The 19,563-nt window shown below is 42.8% G+C and overlaps 1 protein-coding gene and 1 long non-coding RNA gene across 3 annotated transcripts in view; both read left to right on the forward strand.

The window, feature by feature from the left end:
- The first annotated feature begins 203 nt into the window (after nucleotides 1-203).
- Nucleotides 204-19,563, forward strand: part of GEMIN8 (gem nuclear organelle associated protein 8) — a 43,649-nt gene continuing 24,289 nt past the window's right edge. Inside the window, exons 1-4 of one of the 2 annotated variants that reach the window (XM_064475106.1) lie at nucleotides 204-445; nucleotides 1,254-1,305; nucleotides 4,163-4,199; nucleotides 6,960-7,386. In XM_064475106.1, coding sequence (XP_064331176.1) covers nucleotides 4,197-4,199; nucleotides 6,960-7,386 — 430 coding nt within the window. In that variant the 5' untranslated portion in view covers nucleotides 204-445; nucleotides 1,254-1,305; nucleotides 4,163-4,196. The remainder of the gene's footprint in view (nucleotides 446-1,253; nucleotides 1,306-4,162; nucleotides 4,200-6,959; nucleotides 7,387-19,563) is intronic. The other variant, XM_064475115.1, reaches the window with a different exon arrangement.
- Nucleotides 13,587-19,436, forward strand: LOC135318182 (uncharacterized). The gene is made up of 2 exons (XR_010376542.1): nucleotides 13,587-13,963; nucleotides 18,937-19,436. It is a non-coding gene; the product is annotated as an uncharacterized LOC135318182 (long non-coding RNA).

Raw genomic sequence — 19,563 nt, forward strand, 5'->3', positions numbered from 1 at the left:
GCAAAAGAAATAATGATCAGAGTATCACAGTGCCACCCCCCACAGCACACCCAGGTTTTGAGTAACAATTCGGCTGGCGGAGTACTTGTCCCTCCCGTGGATGTTGTGGGGCTGGAGGAGGTACCGAGGGGGCACGGGGCGGCAAGAGCTCGCCCTGTGAGGGGCAGGAGGCGACAGGGGGCCGCCCCTCCCCGAGGATGATGGCTGCCGCACCGGGGGCCCACGGCCGCCCTCGGACAGCCGGACCCCGCCAGGGCCCCGCCGGCGCCTCCCCTCAGCCCCACAAGATGGCGCCGCGGGACCGGGGAGGGGCCGGACGGAAGCGGCGGGAGGAAGCTCTCCTGGCCGCGCCGTGCTGCTCTCGGCCTCGCCGGAACGGAGGGAGTAAGCACGGGAGGCGGCTTCCCCCGGTTCCCCTTGCCGACGGGAGCCGCAGGCCGCCCGGGTGGGTGCGAGGACGGCGGTGCCCCTCGCTGGGCCGCGGCGGGAGGGCTGAGGGAAGGGCAGCCGGGGCGAGCGGTGGGGTGAGCGGGAAGGCCAACAGCGCGGGAGGGCATTTTGCTTTCCGGGGCGGAGAGGTGGTGTTTGTGGCACGCAAATAAGCTGTACGGGCTCGGAGCTTCTTCTTTCCTTTTCTCAGCAAAATGTCGGCCTCCGGCCTGAGGCGGGGGTGGGGGAGCTCGGGCGAGAGGGGTCTTCCCCGTGCTGGTGGTTGGGACCCGGGGGAGCCTAGGGATAAGGGCTTGTTTCCCTGCCAGCCCTTAGATTCAGTTGTTTGCACTGGTTGGCAGAGGCGAGAGCTGCTTGCCGGTTTCGTGATCCTTGAAGTCATGGACCAGAGTCTGGCCACGGCATCTGTGAGACCAGGAAATGAATTTTGCTTTTAAAAGCAATGGTCTAAAAGCTTCATCCTCTTCCTCATTCATAGCTAAACAGACAGGCTGTATATGAAGCGTAAGCTAACTGGGGCAACTAGTAGTTGTACATCTTTTAGCACTTCACTTTTGACCTCTGATTTTTGGCCCACATGGCTTTTGGGTTTGTGACCTAGATCTCAGAGAAGACAGACCCTCTTTTTGGAAGCAGCAGAGGATTACACTGTCTCAGGCTCTGCTGAAGTCAAAAGAGCCAGAATACATACACTAAAGTTGAATCTGCATGCTTTTGTTGCAGGTCTAGTGGTTAAATGTGGATTGTCCCTGCAATGAACACAATTTTGTCTTATGTGTAATTTGCTTCCGTTCCATTCACAGGAATTACTGCTCTTGGTGTAAGGACATTGGTTTGAAGACATCATAGTGATAGGTATGTCTTCATAGCCCAACTGACTTTCCTGTTGGGTTGATGAGCAGCCATAACTACCCTAAGTGCCAGACAGGTCTAGTATTTACAGCCATTCACAAACAATGCAGTGTTTAGCGTGGGCAATTTTTACCCTTTCTTCTTTTTAAGGGAAATACTTGTACTGCCAACTGTCTCAGCAATCGCAGGTTTAAATTTCTGCATGACTGTAACTAGGGCGCTTTGGTATTAAAGTTAACGTCATACACCAGCAATGCACAATATTAATCTGAAGCACAGAGTGTCAAAACACTTTTCAGACACTCCCTCTTCTGGTGGTAATTCTGCACCAAGAGTAAGCATTAGAAGTATAAAATGAAATAGAAGTTTGGGGGAAGATGTACGCTCTTGATGTTGTTACATGTCATGCTTTTCTTACTGAACTCTTCAGATATTTTTTAAAAGAGTATATAGTAGAGTGGGTTCAAAATACATAGCACAAATTGATGTTTAACACCTTAAATTATGAAACTTATTACCCTGGGTTGTCGTGGAAGCACTTAGTATTCATGGATTCAGAGAAATTACATATTCTGGCTTTAAATGCCAAAACCAGTTTGGAGCTGAAAAAAGTATCTGAACTGGCACTTGCTGAAATGAGGAGAAACGTACCTAGAAAAGTAATTGCTGTATGCATACTCTGGTGTTATATTTTACTGAGGAGCTCCTACTACCCATTGCCAGAAACTGGACACTAAGTTAGGGACACCTCTGGCCTAGCTGAAGAAGGCACTTCTCACAGACTGAAGGAGCACGGACAAAAGCAGCAGTAGGCAAAGGGTGTGGTCAGCTGTCATTTTGGGCATTTCTGATTTAAACATAGTTTGCTTTTTCAGAAAAGCTTTATGTAATTTTTTTTGTTGAAATCTGCTGAATTTATTGAAATATCATCTTCCTTCAGTAACATCTCATATTTTTACCTTAATATCATGCAACAGGTTAATTAATCTTGTGCTCATCGGTGTTCTGAATAAAGGCAAACCCTCCTTGATCCTGCAGTGGCAGGTCTTTCTGAGCTGTACGTGTCACATCCAGTACGGCAGCCATGTGGCAGTATTATGTCCACACACCGCTAGAGGGCTTTGCTCCCAGAGTATGAATTACATTACCAAGTTATAAAAAAACAATATTTTGTGGCTGTGTCTCACCATGTGACATTGTCTCGACTTCTCTTGACTCCAGTGGAATTAAGTACTGTCATTGCTTTGATCAAATTTATATATTTTCACTAATGCTTCTTTGCCTCAAGGTGAGAAGGAGACAGGCATGTTTTCATGAAAGGGGGTTCATCCATATTTAATTAGCAGTGGGGAAATATTTTAAAACTGAAAAAAGGAACTAATTACATTTATTAAAAAAAATAACTTTTCCATCATTAATGGTCAGCATAGGCAAAAAAATCTCTTCCTTATTTTAAATTCTACATTTGTTGATGAGTTTCATATGTTCAGTTGCTTCCATGGTTTTTTTAAAAGCATAAATTATAGAAGTAGAGTTATCACATTTATTTTCTGCTTCTTGTAATGTTTCATATTTTATGTAGTTTGCTTTGGAATAGTAATTCAGCTGAAAATAAAACTCTTTAATTTAGTGTTGCACCTTGCAATATTGTTATGCTCTGTTTTATATTTGTAGTCTAATGTTTTATAAATAATTTATGAAAGTAATTAAAGTTTCTGCATTTGGTAAAACAGGTTTTTCATATTTGGTAAACAAATATAGTTGGAATAAAGTATCAGACTTCAGCACTTACTACTTTTAAAAGTGTATTTACTTCAAGCTCTGAACCTGATTTCTATTTATGCTGAAGCTAGTTCAAAGAGTCTTGTCATGTAGGAATTAGAGTGAAACGTGCAAATGAAATATACATACTTTTCCTGAAGTGGAAAATGGAAGAATCAGCTACCATGGAGTTGTCTTTTTCTCGTACTTAAAAACCTATTGTGGCAACCTAGACGATATCCAGATACATGGGAAAGGGGCAAAAAATACATGTTTACGTCATGAGAGTGCAGATGAAAGTTCTGAAGAGGGCTAGTGTGAGAAATGAGATGTTTAAAATTAACAAAGAGAGATAGCCCAGGAGTCTTTTATGTATGTGTGCGTTTTGAGTGTTACAAGTCACTGCAGTGTTCTACAGTGACCTCAGCACTGGGTTTTCTTCTTTCTCCGAGCAGAGAGGAGAGAATACAATGAACTCGCACACATCGGTTGCCTAGTGCCTGATCCTGCAGTCCTTCACTCGCATGAGTTCTCCCATTGATTGCAATGTGACTGCTCTTGTACATAGGGCTTCTTGTAGATAGGTTGGTGTGACCAAGGGTTTATGTGGGTTTGAGCTTGGTGTGGGCTCTGCAAAGGATAATAAGTTGACTTTGTGGTAGCTGCATGACTTGCATTTTCTTTGAACATGGCCCATCCCCATTCTCCTTTCACACAATACAGCTTGTCTTAAGGGGCAAAATGTTGCTGTTTAATCAGTGTTGTTAAATACGAGGCAGAACACAACTGGCATATGTACTATATTTGTATGCATTTTGAAAAAGCCTAGTTTTGTGCTAATACAGTCCCAGTATTTTAGGCTGCATTGTGTAGAAGGCTCCCTTTTAACCTTATTGTAGTGCAGAATTTTAAGGAATGGGGCTTCTACTGATGCTAATCAAAAACTATAAATAAGAGATTTCAACTAGCCACAACAGAGGAGGGATATTTAATAGCTGTAGGCAGTAGTACTCAAGTTTAACAAAAATCTGTTCAGTGCTTGTGACCATCTTAATACATATATTTTTATGAATTATAAAGCTCCTGTTTTCTTTTCTAGTTCACCTTGATCACCAGAACAAACTCCACAAGAAATGGTAAGCGGTCTTTATGGGTTTCTGTGTGATAACTTAGTCACATTTTATACACAAAATGCACATAAACACTTTTATTGAAGTGTCAGTGTAGACATGTAAAAATTAGATGTGAAAGTAGCTAAATGGCTTTGAAAATAGAATTCAGAATATAACAGTGAGTGATTTGTCTACTCTTGGGAAGACTCCAGAGACATAACAGGAAAATAACAGAGGACTCTGATCATTTGCCTTAGATTTATAGCTTTTGTTTCCTTGAGGAAATATCTTATTTCCATTTATTCCGCAGCTGAAAAAGCAGAGACATAGAACTAAGTTAGACTTTAAAGTGTTCCTTTCCCTTTTCCACCCCAATGTTAAACATTTCTGTAGTTTCTTTTTAACAGATGTATTTTTAAAATTTAAATGTAAAAGGGGTTTTCAGGGGTCACTTCCAACAAAAAAGCCACAAAAAGTAGTTGGGCAGGCACCAGTACCACAGTTCTGTCTACATGAACTGCCTTTTTGTCTTCCTTTCCCCTAAATTAACAACCAGAGCTGGTCAGCTAGACAAATCAGCCAGCTGGATTCCAAAGCCTTCAGTAAAGTCATCAAGGCCCTTTTTAGAAACATTTTAGAAGAACTGGAGATAAATTTTGAGCTTTAAAAGAATATGTCATTATCTTTGGAAACATGTAGAATGTAGGAGATAACCTGCTTTTGTCAAGCTTCATGATGTTTCAAAACTGGATTTTTAAGTGGTGGAAAAAATAGGCAAAATGTTCTAAAAGTAACCTGTGAATGTATCAGATTTGACAACAGGACATTCTCATCTGGCTGCTGAAAGATGAGGAGTCAGTGTGACATTCTTAAGCAAAGCAAGAACAGTAAATAAAATATTGTTCATCCTAGCTTTTAGGTGGTTAGATGATTAAGAATGAAGAAATTCCATATGGAAGGCAGATGCTTTTCTTGCACCCACTCAGGAATAAATCTTATGAAATCCGTGGTCTTGTAGCAGTGTAGTGTTAGACTAAGAGGAGAATCAGAACGAAGTTTCATCTCCATGAATTGTTACTTTCAGAAAAGATAATTTGTCTGGATTTTTAAATCACGTAGCTGAGACCCACAACCCTTCACAGATAGGGTGCAATTTTTGATCAGAAATTCTTAAGGAATGCAAGTTACTTGGAGTGAGGTTTCTTTTTTCTATTAGGCAGAGGTATTTTGTTTCTGAAAACACTTACCAATGACGTTGAAAAGAGATAGCATTTATAGATCTCGTATGGGATAATGGGCATAATTTTGCAGAAGGAAGGAAAACATGAGAGTTAAAATTATTATTATTCCAAACTCTCTAGCATTTGCATTATTGCCTGAGAACCAGAAAGTGAAAACAAATGTAAGTAAATGAAATTAACCTCTCATGATATTGTTAGCATTAAATGGAAAGTATTTCTTAGGTTTGCTTTTTCTGTTTTGTTTTGCTTTTTTTTTTTTTCCAGAGAATCATTCTTTTAAGGCTATGGAATGGTGCCAGGGCAGATCAAGAAAACAAGCTTAAAGAAAGATTTTTGTCTTGTATGCCCTTTTTTAAAAAACAACTAATAAAGGACTTTAAATGTCGCATTCATCTCTGAAAACCTCAGCTAACCTTGCCATAGTTCTGAATGTTTGCCAAAACATGGCTTAATTAAAATTCTTCCAATTTAAAGTAAGGCATTCCATTTTGGCCCAGATAAAAGATTTTCTATGGAAATTAAGATGTGGGGGGAAGAAAAAAAACGTGGTATTTATTTTACTTGTTCTAGGCTCTAGTTTACTTTATGGCCTTTTTTTAAGATCCTCTATTATCCTGTCTTTTTGAGAGTAGGCTGAGGAGGGAGGTGAAATGGCCTGTAGGAAGGAGGCTTAAGGCTAGAGGGACTGTGGGCTTTGTAGTTGCTGATGAAATCTGAACAGCGTGAAACTGTTTTTTCAGGAAAACAAAGATTAGCTGGAAGACAGGAGAAGGTGTGTTAGCATATGTTTTGTTCTATAGAACTATTTTTCATTGTACTTTATCAGTGGTACTTTATTACCCCGTTTCATATGTTGGAAACTGATGAGTACAAAAGGGAGATTTACTGGCAGCTTGTACTTGGCTAAATACAGTCTTGTTTTTGATCGAGGCCATGATGGATATATGAGCTTGGCTGAATTGCCATTTGACCTTTTCTGAGAAACTTATTTTGGCAGGCAGATGGAGGAAATATGTTACTGGATAAAATGAATGCCTTTGTTTAATATGGAGGAATTTTAATCGCTTGTGTTTTCTGTCTGCGGATTTGGAAGTCAGGTGTAGGTTGTAATACATACACCTTGGAAAGATTCAGTTCTTACAACTCACATGAGCGGCTAAGGAATTGTGGAATATACCCACACAGCATATCCCCTAAAAAGAACTGATTCCCACTGTAGTAGCACAAACACTTGGAAAATACGTTATGGACACTACCACTCCTCTATTGCTACTTCATCACTGGTAGTTGTGTTAGTGCAAAACCAGTGTCTTGTAAGAGTAATGAAGTGTAGTGCACTTGCACTGTGTTAATACTTGTCCTCTTTCAGTCAGATCTATCTGGTTTATCATAGGAAAAGAATGACTAATGATAAAGAGGCAAAGTTTGTGCTTGCTTTTACAGTGTTTCTCCCCTCAATTACTGTTTGTTTTCTCTCTCTTTTTTTTTTTTTTTTTTTTTGTGTGTGTGTGTTCTTTCCCTCTCCCCTCCATTTTGGCCACAGGAAGACACCGAGCCATGGTATTCTCGGCAAGTGTACGCAAGATACTGGAAGCATTATGACTTAGCCATGCGCTGGATGCGTAGGCACCAGAAGGCCTACAGGAAAGCCATGGAATCCTTTTGTGACATACCGTGGCATCCTTCTGCAGCCTCTCCAAGTAGCCGCTATTCCGATTGGGATGGGAATGACCTCCCACATACCCAAAGCTATTCTTCCAGCTATAGCCCACATGGCAGAGCTCTGTACCGTGGGGGAGCTCAGCCATATGTATCTCCCTACCAGGAGAGGGAGGATGCTGACAGGGACTCTGAAATGGAGGAGGACTCTGAGTCTGAAGGAGAGATAGAATATGACTTGAGTAACATGGAGATCACAGAGGAGCTTCGCCAGTTTTTTGCACAGACAGAGAGGCACCGGGAAGAACTGCGTAAGTCCATGCTTGTTTTATGTGTTCTGGTACTTGGTGGCTGTAACATTGAATGTTGGATGGCTTCAGCCTTTACAGGTTTTGTAAGAATTCACAGAAATAGGCACTGCACATGAATGAGCAGGCCAAACGGAAGCAGGCAAAACTGGTGGGTACACTTAAGTACCATTCATTAGAAATAAGTCTTGGAAAATGCTTGAAGGTTTTCTGTTAAGAGAGAGGGAAAATTATGACTGCAAAGAAGAGAATAACGTATTTGTCCAGAAGACAATATTCATCTTCAGTGCTGAAGGAAAAACTCCAGAACTTTTATGGTTAAATCTAGTTAACATGCTATATATCTGAGAGGGCAAACCAAAGGAAGTGCTTTACTACATCACTGAACCCTAGAGTAAGCCTCAATGTATTTTATAACATGGAGCAGCCATTTTGTTTGTTATTCTTTGGCTAACCCAACAGTAAAATTCCATGACCTTTTTCTTGTCCCCTTGCATCCCTAGGGTACTCTTCAATCTGTACTATACCACAAGTTTCTCTTTTGTTTGCTTCTCTTTTGTTTGCTTCTTGATCTAGACCCAAGTCTTTAAGCAGGGAATATAAGCCAAAGGCTTAAGATTTTTCTCAGATCTTTGTCCTCAGAGGTGTTGGTCAGCTTTGTTTCTGTGAAATCCTTAAAGTACAGCATAATCTTTTATTGACACTTTACTGCGTATACAGATGTTGCAGGCAAATTGATTATCTGTTTTAAGAAAGCAGCATGATGAAAATAATTTTTCCCACATGACTCCAATAGGAAATACCCAGAATGAACGTTTAATAGAGCGTTCTCTGAAGGAGGGAAATGTTCTAAAAATGCATAATAAAGGCAATGATTGGGAGGGAGAGATAAAAATCATGTTAATTTAAGTTCATTTAATACCATCTGATCAGAGGGTATCCGGTGAGCTCAAACACCTCAGCTTAACTTCAAACGTCCCATCAGTGTGATGCACAGTCACTCTAGATACCAGAGGAATGTGAGTTAAGGAGCTCAGCGGTACTGCCTGACACGCATCCCCATCATGCTTTTGCAGAATCAGCTTGGTGGTTTCTGTTGAAATGTTCTTTTAGTGAGGTACAGGATGCTTTAAGATGCTCAGCTACTTCTGGCAACACAGTGCATTTTCTTTGGATTTATTATGTCTGTATGGTTAGTGGTGTTTAAAGGTATGCAGGTGATTAAAGTGGAATCCCGGAAATTGGGAAATCTGGGCTTAGAGACATTCTCTCTCTAATATCCTATATGACCTTGGTATAGCTATTTAATCTCTTCCTGACCCCTCACTGGCTGCTCTTGCTAAAAATATGATTTCATTCTTTATGATGAGTAGGCGAATTGGGAAGAGGTTTGTGACTCAGAATACAGATTTTACTTTTGTTCCTTCCACCACAGTGGTACTTGAAGCCTTTTGTAATAATTAGCTCTCTGCTGTGTGCCATGTACTACTAGCCTAGTTCTGGGTAAGTGTAACTCTATTCAGTTCAGCAGCAGTATTCCAGATCTTCGTGCAATTTTAAGCAGAATCTGCAATGGATGGCTACAAGCTTTTCAGAAGGGACAGGAAAGGAAGGAGGGGTGGAGGGATAGCCTTGTATGAGATAGTGTTTTGACGGTCTAGAACTCAACGACAGTAACCATAAGGTTGAGTGCTTATGGGTAAGGATTGAGGGAAGGCCAATAAGGCAGACATCCTAGTGGGAGTCTTATAGACCACCCAACTAGGATGAGGAGACAGATGAAGTACTCTACAAGCAGTTGGCTGAAGTCTCACAATCTCTAGCCCGTGTTCTCGTGGGAGACTTCAACTTACCAGATATCTGCTGGAAATACAACACAGCAGAGAGAAAGCAGTCTCGGAGGTTCCTGGAGCGTGTGGGAGATAACTTCCTGACACAGCTGGTAAGCGAGCCAACCAGGGGAGGTGCCCCACTGGACCTGCTGTTTACGAACAGAGAAGGCCTGGTGGGTGATGTGGTGGTTGGAGGCCATCTTGGGCGCAGCAACCATGACATGGTAGAGTGTTCAATTTTTGTAGAAGTAAGGAAGGGGTCAGCAAAACCGCTACCCTGAACTTCAGAAGGGCAGACTTTGGATTGTTAAGGAGTCTGGTTAACAGAGTCCCTTGGGAGGCAGTCCTGAAGGGCAAAGGAGTCCAGGAAGGCTGGATGTTATTAAAGACGGAAATCTCAAAGGCGCAGGAGCAGGCCGTCCCCGTGTGCCATAAGTCGAGCAGGCTGGGGAAAAGACCAGCTTGGCTGAACAGGGAGCTTTGGCTGGAACTCAAGAAGAAAAGGAGAGCTTACCGCCTTTGGAAGAAGGGGCAGGTGACTCAGGAGGACTACAAGGATGTTGTGAGGTTATGCAGGCAAAAGATTAGAAAGGCAAAGGCCCAGCTGGAACTTAAACTGGCCAGCGCCATTAAAGATAACAAAAAAATGTTTTTATAAATGCATCAGTGACAAAAGGAGGGCCAGGGAAAATCTCCCTCCTTTGTTGGGTGCGGAAGGTAACCTTGCCATAGAAGATGAGGAGAAGACTGAGGTACTTAATGCTTGCTTTGCCTCAGTCTTTGATAGTCAGACTGGTCATCCTCGGGGTTGTTGGGCCCCTGTGCTGGGAAGTGGAGATAGTATGCAGAATGAAGTCCCGGTTGTTGAAGAGGTGGCCGTCACCAACCTGCTCTTCCACCTGGATGTCCACAAGTCCATGGGGCTGGATGGTATCCACCCGAGGATACTGAGGGAGCTGGCAGAGGATGTCGCCAAGCCACTCTCCATCATTTATCAGAGGTCCTGGTCAACCGGTGAGGTCCCAGATAACTGGAAACTAGCGAATGTGACGCCCCTCTACAAGAAGGGTGGGAAGGAGGATCTGGGGAACTGCAGGCCTGTCAGCCTGACCTTGGTGCCGGGGAAGGTCATGGAGCAGATCAATCTTGAATGCCATTATGCAGCACATGTGGGACAACCAGGGGACTGGGCTCAGCCAGCGTGGGTTTATGAAAGGGAGGTCCTGCCTCACTAACCTGGTCTCCTTCTATGATAAGGTGACCTGCTTAGTGGATAAGGGGAAGGCTGTGGATGTTGTCTACTTGGACTTTAGTAAGGCCTTTGACACTGTCTCCCACAGCATTCTCCTGGAGAAGCTGGCTGCTCTCAGCTTGGACAAGTGCACTCTGTGCTGGGTTAAAAACTGGCTGGATGGCTGAGCCCAGAGAGTGGTGGTGAATGGAGTAAAATCCAGTTGGCAGCCAGTCACGGGCAGGGTTCCCCAGGCCTTAAGGCAAGGGCCAGTCCTATTCAATATCTTCATTGATGATCTGGATGAGGGGAATGAGTGTACCCTCGGTAAGTTTGCAGATGACACCGAGCTGGGTGGAAGTGTCAATCTGCTTGAGGGCAGGAAGGCTCTGCAGAGGGACCTGGACAGGATGCATCAATGGGCTGAGGCCAGTTGTATGAGGTTTAACAAGGCCAAGTCCCGGGTCCTGCACTTGGGTCACAACAACCCCATGCAGCGCTACAGGCTTGGGGAAGAGCGGCTGGAAAGCTGCCCAGTGGAAAAGGACCTGGGGGTGCTGGTCAACAGCTGGCTGAACATGAGCCGGCAGTGTGCCCAGGTGGCCAAGAAGGCCAACAGCCTCCTGGCTTGTATCAGGAATAGTGCGGCCAGCAGGAGCAGGGAGGTGATCGTGCCCCTGTGCTCGGCACTGGTGAGGCCGCACCTTGAATATTTTGTTCAGTTCTGGGCCCCTCAGTACAAGAAGGACGTCGAGGTGCTGGAGCGTGTCCAGAGAAGGGCAATGAAGCTGGTGAAGGGTCTGGAGAGCAGGTCTTGTGAGGAGAGACTGAGGGAACTGGGGTTGTGTAGCCTGGAGAAGAGGAGGCTGAGGGGAGACCTTATTGCTCTCTACAACTACCTGAAAGGAGGTTTTAGTGAGCCGGGGGTTGGTCTCTTCTCCCTAGTAACAAGTGATAGAACAAGAGGAAACTCCTTCAAGCTGCATCAGGGAGGTTTAGATTGGATATTAGGAAAAACTTCTTCACCGAAAGGGATGTCAAACATTGGAAGAGGCTGCCCAGAGAGGTGGTGGAGTCACCATCCCTGGAGGTATTTAAAAGAAGGGTAGACGTGGTGCTTGAGGGTATGGTTTAGTGGTGGACTTGGCAGTGATAGGTTAGTGGTTGGGCTCGATGATCTTAAGGCTCTTTTCCAACCTTAACGATTCAATGATTCTATGATCTTTAGCTACTGCATGCCTCAGTTTCTTTAATAGTACCCCTGATAAAGTGGGGATGATAATAATAATCACCTGTAATTCCTCAGCATTAAACAGTAAACAAGTTCTTGATTTAATTGAAATATTAAAATGCCACAGAATTCTTGGGTGAAGGGTGCTATCTAAATGCTAATTTTGTAATTAACAATACAGTATGATCTTGTTAGGAAATAATTTTTTCTTGTGTGGTGGGGGGAAAGGAAAATATAATCTTTTTGCTGTTGAATTTTCTCCAAAGAAGAAACATAAGCTGCTGGAGGAAGGGAAACAATGGTTTCCCTGATGGTGTGGAAATGAGCTGGTATGGAGACCATGTTGAAGGCAGTACTGCTCTACTTTAGGGGGCAGTGTTATTAGTTTTCATGGATGCTTCTGAACAAAATGAACATTTAGGGGTTCGTTAAGCTGCGGTCCATAATGACACTATCATGTTATCTCTTTCATACTGTGCTGAAGAATGATTGTTGTTCTGTATCAATGCTCAGGAAGATGGATCCAAAAAACAAACCCACAATTACTCAGAGTATTTCCTGTATGATGCCTTTTTCTTTCAGTCCCAAACTATATATCCTGGGCTGCCCCCCCACCTTAAGAGCAGATTTGTAGAGAAACTTGCACACTGTAAAGCTCAGTAATGGCTGAAATGTAGGCATCCATCTCTGAAAGAGATATTTGTAGTGTTGAGGTATTCTATATTTTCTCTAAACTGAATGAGAATGTTTGGGCATGTCAAAGGGGAATACCAACAGTGACCTTGATGATCACTTGAAGTATAAGCCAGCTGTTGGGGAATGTTAAGGGGAAGGCTGTCTCTCGTGTTTTCTTTCTCTGGCACAAATAAGGGGCTCCAGGTGGAGTTGACAGCATTTGACCCCTGCACCTTGATATGCACTTGGGAACAGACACCTGTGGCTTGCTCTTCTTTGAGAATGAATGCTATGCAAGAGTTTGATATAAGTTTATTGGCAACTTGTTGAAGTGTGAGACACATGGGAAAAGAGCAGCAATGGGACAAGTAAGAGAATTTGACATGTAAGGAAGGGGATGCTGATACAGAGGGTCGAAGTCTGAATTATCTTTGTGAAGGATGACTTTCATTAGTCTGGTGTTTTTCAAGCCCTGCAAAATTAGGCAATACTATGCAGCCTTAATGCAGCTATTTTGGACATGCATAATGAGAGCCTTGATTTACCAAGTAAGATATAGCTGGTTCCCACACATGGTCCATGTCTCATCAACATGCAGAAGTATAATATAATGGACTAGAACAACTCCTAACTGATGACAAGACTCTTCACTTCTGATGCTTGCTCTCTAGAGTCTGCTGGTGGTAAACCTGATCACAGACGTCAGAGGTTAAGATCTTGCAAACTTTAACTGTGGATGTCTTAAACAGGCCTGAGGTGTAGGTGTGAAAGGCGTTTGTGTCTGGACAGTGAAATGCAAGTATTAATGCTGATTGCAAAGAGAAGAGCTTCAAAGATAAAAAAGTTGTCATGTCAGACTAGCCAGAGAAGAAAACTTCAGGTTTGTTCCATTTTTCAGTAACTACCACAGACCTGAAGAACAAGCAGATTCCTGACTTCTGTAGCAATTTTTTTATTCTGTTTTCACAGTGGGCATTTGCAGTGATTGGCTGACTTGCACAGTAAAGCTTTTGAAACTGGCAAACTCTGAGCCTTGGTGCATTGTGAGAAACTGAACTAAGGTATTGTTTATTAAGACTTATGTTAAGCTCGGTGTAAAGCATGCGAAGAATACCTCCCAGGCGTGCTTATGCAAGATAACCATCAGAGAGATAAGACAAGCAACCCCATATCACCAGGAAGCAGGAAACGACCCCCTAACAACTACTGAAGCATGTGAAAAGTACCTCCACTATCTCATTGAACATGGAAGTAAAGATGTATAAAGAGAGACTGTTTGAACTGCTCAGTACGGCAGTTGGCGGAGCGCAGACTCCCCTGCCGTCCAGCGCTGTATTTGCTCATATTCTACTTGCTACAATTAATAAAATTCTAATTGGATTATGATCCATTGTGGTCTCTATTTATGACAATTTGGTGCCGTGACTCGGATAAGGAACGGTGAGCTTCTGTCCTCCGGGGAGGCGCCCCGCGGCAATCCGCGGCCCCGCGACCGACAGCTTACCTCAACCTTACCGACGAACCTAAATTCTAGAATGATGAGCAAAGGAGAAACCGGTAAAATCCCATAAAAATTCTGTGCACGGGAGTCCGGATGAAGACGCAGGGCGCGTAAGTATATGGCGAATTTGTTCGCGGGTTTACCGTTCGGGCGGGATTGGGTTTCCTGGAATATAACGAGTGAGAGGTTCGCTATATTGAACCAGGCGAGTGCGGACCCTTAAGTACTGCGTTTCCCATCTCCCGCGAGGGACTGGGCCAGGAACAAGGGGAACGAGTGAGTGCGCGCTTGTGGATATTCCAGAAGATGGGGGCGAAGGGCAGCAAGCCTTCGACTCCCATGGGAAAGGTACCCACTGTACCTAAGAATACCCCTCTGGCATATATCCTAGACAATTGGAGATATTTCCCTGGAACCCTAGGGAAAGATAAACAGAAAATGATAAAATATTGTACTAGGATATGGGGAGGGAAGAAGATTTCTAAAGATGACGTTTGGCCAGTCTATGGGTCAGAAGAGGATTGGGTCAGACAACAATTAAACCTCTGGGTTAACAATAAAAAACCCCTTAACCCAGAAGAGAGTCAGTATGCGGAAGTGTGGCTAGAAAGACCGAGAGCTAGACTTTATCCACTGAATGAAGTAAAAACTGAACAAAAGAAAAAGAAGGAAGAGTTAGACGAAACCCTTCTAAGCCCCCCTCCCTATATTTCTCCTCCTGCTCCCGCAGCCCCTTCAGAGGTCCCCAGAGCACCCACTCCCCCACCAGAATCGGAACAAGGGTCTCCCCCTCCTCCTAGACGCGTAACTAGGAGTCAAAAAGGGGCAGCTCAGATGTATCCTTTAAGGGAAATGCCCATGGGGGGACCCCAACCTGTGATTGGATATATTTTTGTGCCCCTAAGTTCGGCTGACCTACGAGATTTTAAAAGAACCGAGATGGGAAACCTAATTGAAGACCCACTCGGAGTGGCAGAAAGATTAGATCAATTTTTGGGACCAAATCTTTATACTTGGGATGAGATGCAATCTATCCTTGGTCAATTATTTACTACCGAGGAAAGAGATATGATCAGGCGAGCAGGAATGAGACTGTGGGATGCTCAGCATGCCCAGGGACCCCAAGCAGATATTAAATGGCCACTCCAAAGACCTAATTGGGATAATCAGGATCCGGTGCATAGAACTCATATGCAGGACCTGAGAACTATAGTAATTCAAGGGATTAGAGAAGCAGTACCCCGTGGCCAGAATATCAATAAAGCATTTAATGAAATACAAAAGAAAGATGAGAGCCCTACTGAGTGGCTGGAACGACTGAGGAAAGCCCTTCAGCTGTATTCTGGGGTAAATCCAGACGACCCTTTAGGGCAAGCGCTCCTCAAAACTCAGTTTGTGGCAAAATCATGGGAAGATATCAGAAAGAAGATTGAAAAGTTAGAGGACTGGCAGAATAGAGGGTTGGATGAATTATTGAGGGAAGCTCAGAAAGTCTACGTAAGGCGGGAAGAAGAGAGCAGCAAGCGACAAGTAAAAATGATGGTAGCAGCAGTCAGAGAGGATCGCAAAGGGCGGACTGGTGAACACAGATCTGCTGGAACGAAACAAGGGAACGTGGTAGTAAAGAAGGAACAGAGATGTTGTTTTTACTGTGGAAAGAAGGGACATATAAAGACGAATTGCAGAGAAAGGATCAGGGATGAGGAAATATTAAAAACGGAATAGGAGAGTCAGGGGCTCTATATCTTAGGGGACCGGAGTCATCATGAGCCCTTGATAAAATTAAAAATAGGTCCCCATAAACAAGAGTTCACCTTTTTAGTAGACACTGGGGCTGAGAAATCGACTATTAGGCAAATACCTGAGGGATGTAAAGTTTCCCCTGAAAAGGTACAAGTAATTGGGGCAAAAGGAGAACCCTTTAAAGTAAGCAAAATCAAAAATGTGGTATTCGAAACTGAAAATAAATTTGGAATGGGTGAACTCTTGCTCGTCCCTGAAGCAGAATTTAATCTGTTAGGACGAGATTTAATTGTTGAATTGCAATTAGAAATTAAAGTAAAAAATCAAGAGCTAACGGTGTCTGCTTATCCTTTGACCGTAGATGATCAAAAACAAATTAACCCCGATGTCTGGTACTCTCCGGACACAATAAGTAAACTGGAAATCCCACCGATTAAAATTCAAATTTCCGAACCCCACATACCTGTGAGGATAAGGCAATATCCCATATCCCTAGAAGGACGGAGAGGATTGAAACCAGAAATTGATCGATTATTAGCACAAGGAATCTTAGAGCCTTGTATGTCACCCTTTAACACTCCCATTTTGCCTGTAAGGAAGCCAAATGGGAAATATCGGCTCGTACATGATTTAAGGGAAATAAACAAAAGAACTATCACCCGGTTCCCTGTAGTAGCAAATCCATACACACTGCTAAGCAAGCTAGGACCCCATAACTCCTGGTATAGTGTGGTTGATTTAAAGGATGCCTTTTGGGCCTGTCCACTGGCAGAAGAATGCCGTGATTATTTTGCCTTTGAATGGGAAGACATAGAGACAGGCCGCAGACAGCAATTGAGATGGACCGTGCTCCCCCAAGGGTTCACTGAGTCCCCTAACCTGTTTGGACAGGCCCTGGAAGAGCTCTTAAAAGAATACCAGGTACAAACGGGAAATGTGCTGTTACAGTATGTAGATGATCTACTCATAGCAGGGAATAATAAGAAGGATGTAAGAAAAGAAACCATTCGACTTCTAAACTTTCTTGCACAACAGGGACTACGGGTATCACAAGAAAAGTTACAATTTGTGGAGGAAAAAGTGAAATATTTGGGGCATTATTTGTTTAACGGCAAGAAGATATTGGATCCGGAGCGCATTAAGGGAATTCTGGAATTACCTATGCCTGTCACTAAGAGGCAAATTCGACAAGCATTAGGGTTATTTGGGTATTGTAGACAATGGATAGAGAATTACAGCTTTAAAGTTAAATTCTTGTATGAACAACTGTCTAAAGACAAAATACCCAAGTGGACCCCTCAGGATCAAGATCAGTTTACCAGCCTCAAAAGGGAGTTAAGTCAAGCACCGGTTTTAAGCCTCCCAGATCTAAAGCGGCCATTCCATTTATTCGTTAACATACATGAAGGAACAGCATTCGGAGTATTAACTCAGGAATGGGCGGGACAAAAGAAACCAGTAGCATACTTATCAAAGCTGTTGGATCCTGTGAGCAGGGGTTGGCCAAGTTGTTTACAAATCGTTGTTGCTGCTGCCTTATTACTTGAAGAAACGAATCGTATTACCTTCAATGGGGAAGTTGTCCTATATGCGCCTCATAACATAAGGGGGGTGCTTCAACAAAAAGCAGAAAAATGGCTTACAGATAGCCGACTACTAAAGTATGAGGGAATACTCATAGAATCTCCAAAACTGTCCCTAAGGACTGTCGGAGCGGTTAACCCTGCAGAATTTTTATACCCAGGGGAAAGTACTGAGTTAATACACGATTGTCTTCAAACGATTGAACAACAAACACGAATTCGACCAGATCTAGAAGAAGAGGAATTACAACATGGAGAAATAATTTTTATAGATGGGTCATCTCGAATAGTGGAAGGTAAACGATTGTCAGGGTATGCCATCATTAAGTTGGATAAAGGAGAATTTAAGACAATAGAATCGGGCCCCCTGAGTGCCAGCTGGTCGGCTCAAGCCTGTGAGCTGTACGCATTGTGGAAAGCCTTAGTGTCACTGAAGGGAAAGGATGGAACTATATATACAGACTCACGCTATGCGTTCGGAGTAGTACATACCTTTGGGAAAATATGGGAGGAGAGAGGATTTGTTAACTCACAGGGAAAAGAACTGATACACCCAGAATTAATTCGGCGAGTTCTGGGGGCATTGAAAATACCAAATAAAATAGCAGTTGTACATATAAAGGGACACCAGCGAGGCACGAGTTATCAAGTTAGAGGAAATAATGCAGCTGATACAGAAGCAAAACGAGTAGCAGGCAATTATAGTACGATTTTGACTATGCAGCAAGTACCTGTTAGTAATAATTTGAGTTTTGAGTCTGCAGAAAAGGAAAAACTAGAACAAATGGGAGCTAAGGAACAAGATGGTAAGTACATATTGCCAGATGGGAGAGAAGTCTTGCCGAAGGGCATAGCACTCGAAATCTTTTCAAAAATACACAGTAAAACACACTGGGGAACCCAGGCGTTAGTTGATCATTTCAATCAACAGTTTGCCTGTATAAGCGTATATAACATAGCAAAGGCAGTCACTGCAGCCTGCGAGACCTGTCAAAAGGTTAATCGAAACAACATGAGACGAAAACCTCTTGGAGGACGTTCCCCAGCATACAGACCTTTCTCACACATACAAGTGGATTTTACTGAACTACCCAGGGTAGGGCGTTACAAATATTTATTAGTGATGGTGGATCATTTAACACATTATGTTGAGGCTTTTCCTACCTCTAAAGCAACTGCTAACCAAGTTACTAAGGTATTACTTGAACATATTATATCTCGATATGGAGTACCCGATGTAATCGATTCGGACAGAGGAACACACTTTGTGTCAAAAATTGTTAGAAATCTAACAGGAAGTTTAGGTATTAAGTGGGAATATCATACGCCATGGCATCCACAAAGTTCGGGAAAAGTTGAAAGGATGAACGGAGAAATCAAAACTATTTTGACTAAATTAATGATAGAAACCAAATTATCATGGGTTAAGTGCCTACCCATGGCACTATTAATTCTCAGAACCAGGCCCCGAGCAGATGTAGGGATATCAGCGTTTGAACTGGTGTATGGAATGCCCTATAGAATCGAAAGTCCACAAACAAATGTTTTAATTCGAGATCATGTGATTAATGAATATGTTTCACAATTAGCAGAACATCGTAACAAGCTTTGGGAACATGGACTAATTGTGCAACGACCCCCATTGGACTTAAAAATTCACAATTTTAAACCTGGGGACTGGATATTGGTTAAAACGTGGAAAGAAGAAACCCTAAAACCCAATTGGGAGGGACCTTATCTTGTTTTGCTTACAACAGAAACAGCTGTCCGGACTGCTGAGCGTGGATGGACTCATGCCAGTCGCATTAAAGGCCCAGTGACGAGACCCCACTGGAAAGTAATCAGTACTCCAGGTGACACCAAGATAACTCTGAAAAGATAACGTAATGATAAGAACTTTAGTTGATTATTTTGCCGCATTACCTTTTGGTATAAAGTGTATATTGCTGTTTATATTTGCTATAATTATCTTTTTTTAATCTATTATATATGGAAGCGTACAAAGTGTGTTGAAGGAAATTGCTAAACTTATGTAGTAACACAATATTGAATATAGAGGAAAAGCTAATAAGCACTTTAGATATACAAATTAGATGCAATCATTTGAACTGCGATTGTTATCCATTTGCTCGTTGCAAGTGTAAGGTATGCCAGGATAAATGGTGGACACACTGTGAATATGGATACCCTCCGATAGGAGTTTGCACACAGTGTTGGAAAACCCAAAGAACTCTCACTGAGTGGAAATTAAAAACAATTAGAGTCGGAACAAGAAATTATTCGAGGATCCCATGAATGGTGGAAAGTTTTGCCAAAGGAATAAACCCTTAGTATTATTGAATCAATCCCCTTTGTGGTTGAAATTTTGGCTACAAAGTGCAGAA

The sequence above is a fragment of the Phalacrocorax carbo genome, chromosome 1 (genome assembly GCF_963921805.1).
Source record: "Phalacrocorax carbo chromosome 1, bPhaCar2.1, whole genome shotgun sequence".
Classification (NCBI taxonomy): Eukaryota; Metazoa; Chordata; class Aves; order Suliformes; family Phalacrocoracidae; genus Phalacrocorax; species Phalacrocorax carbo.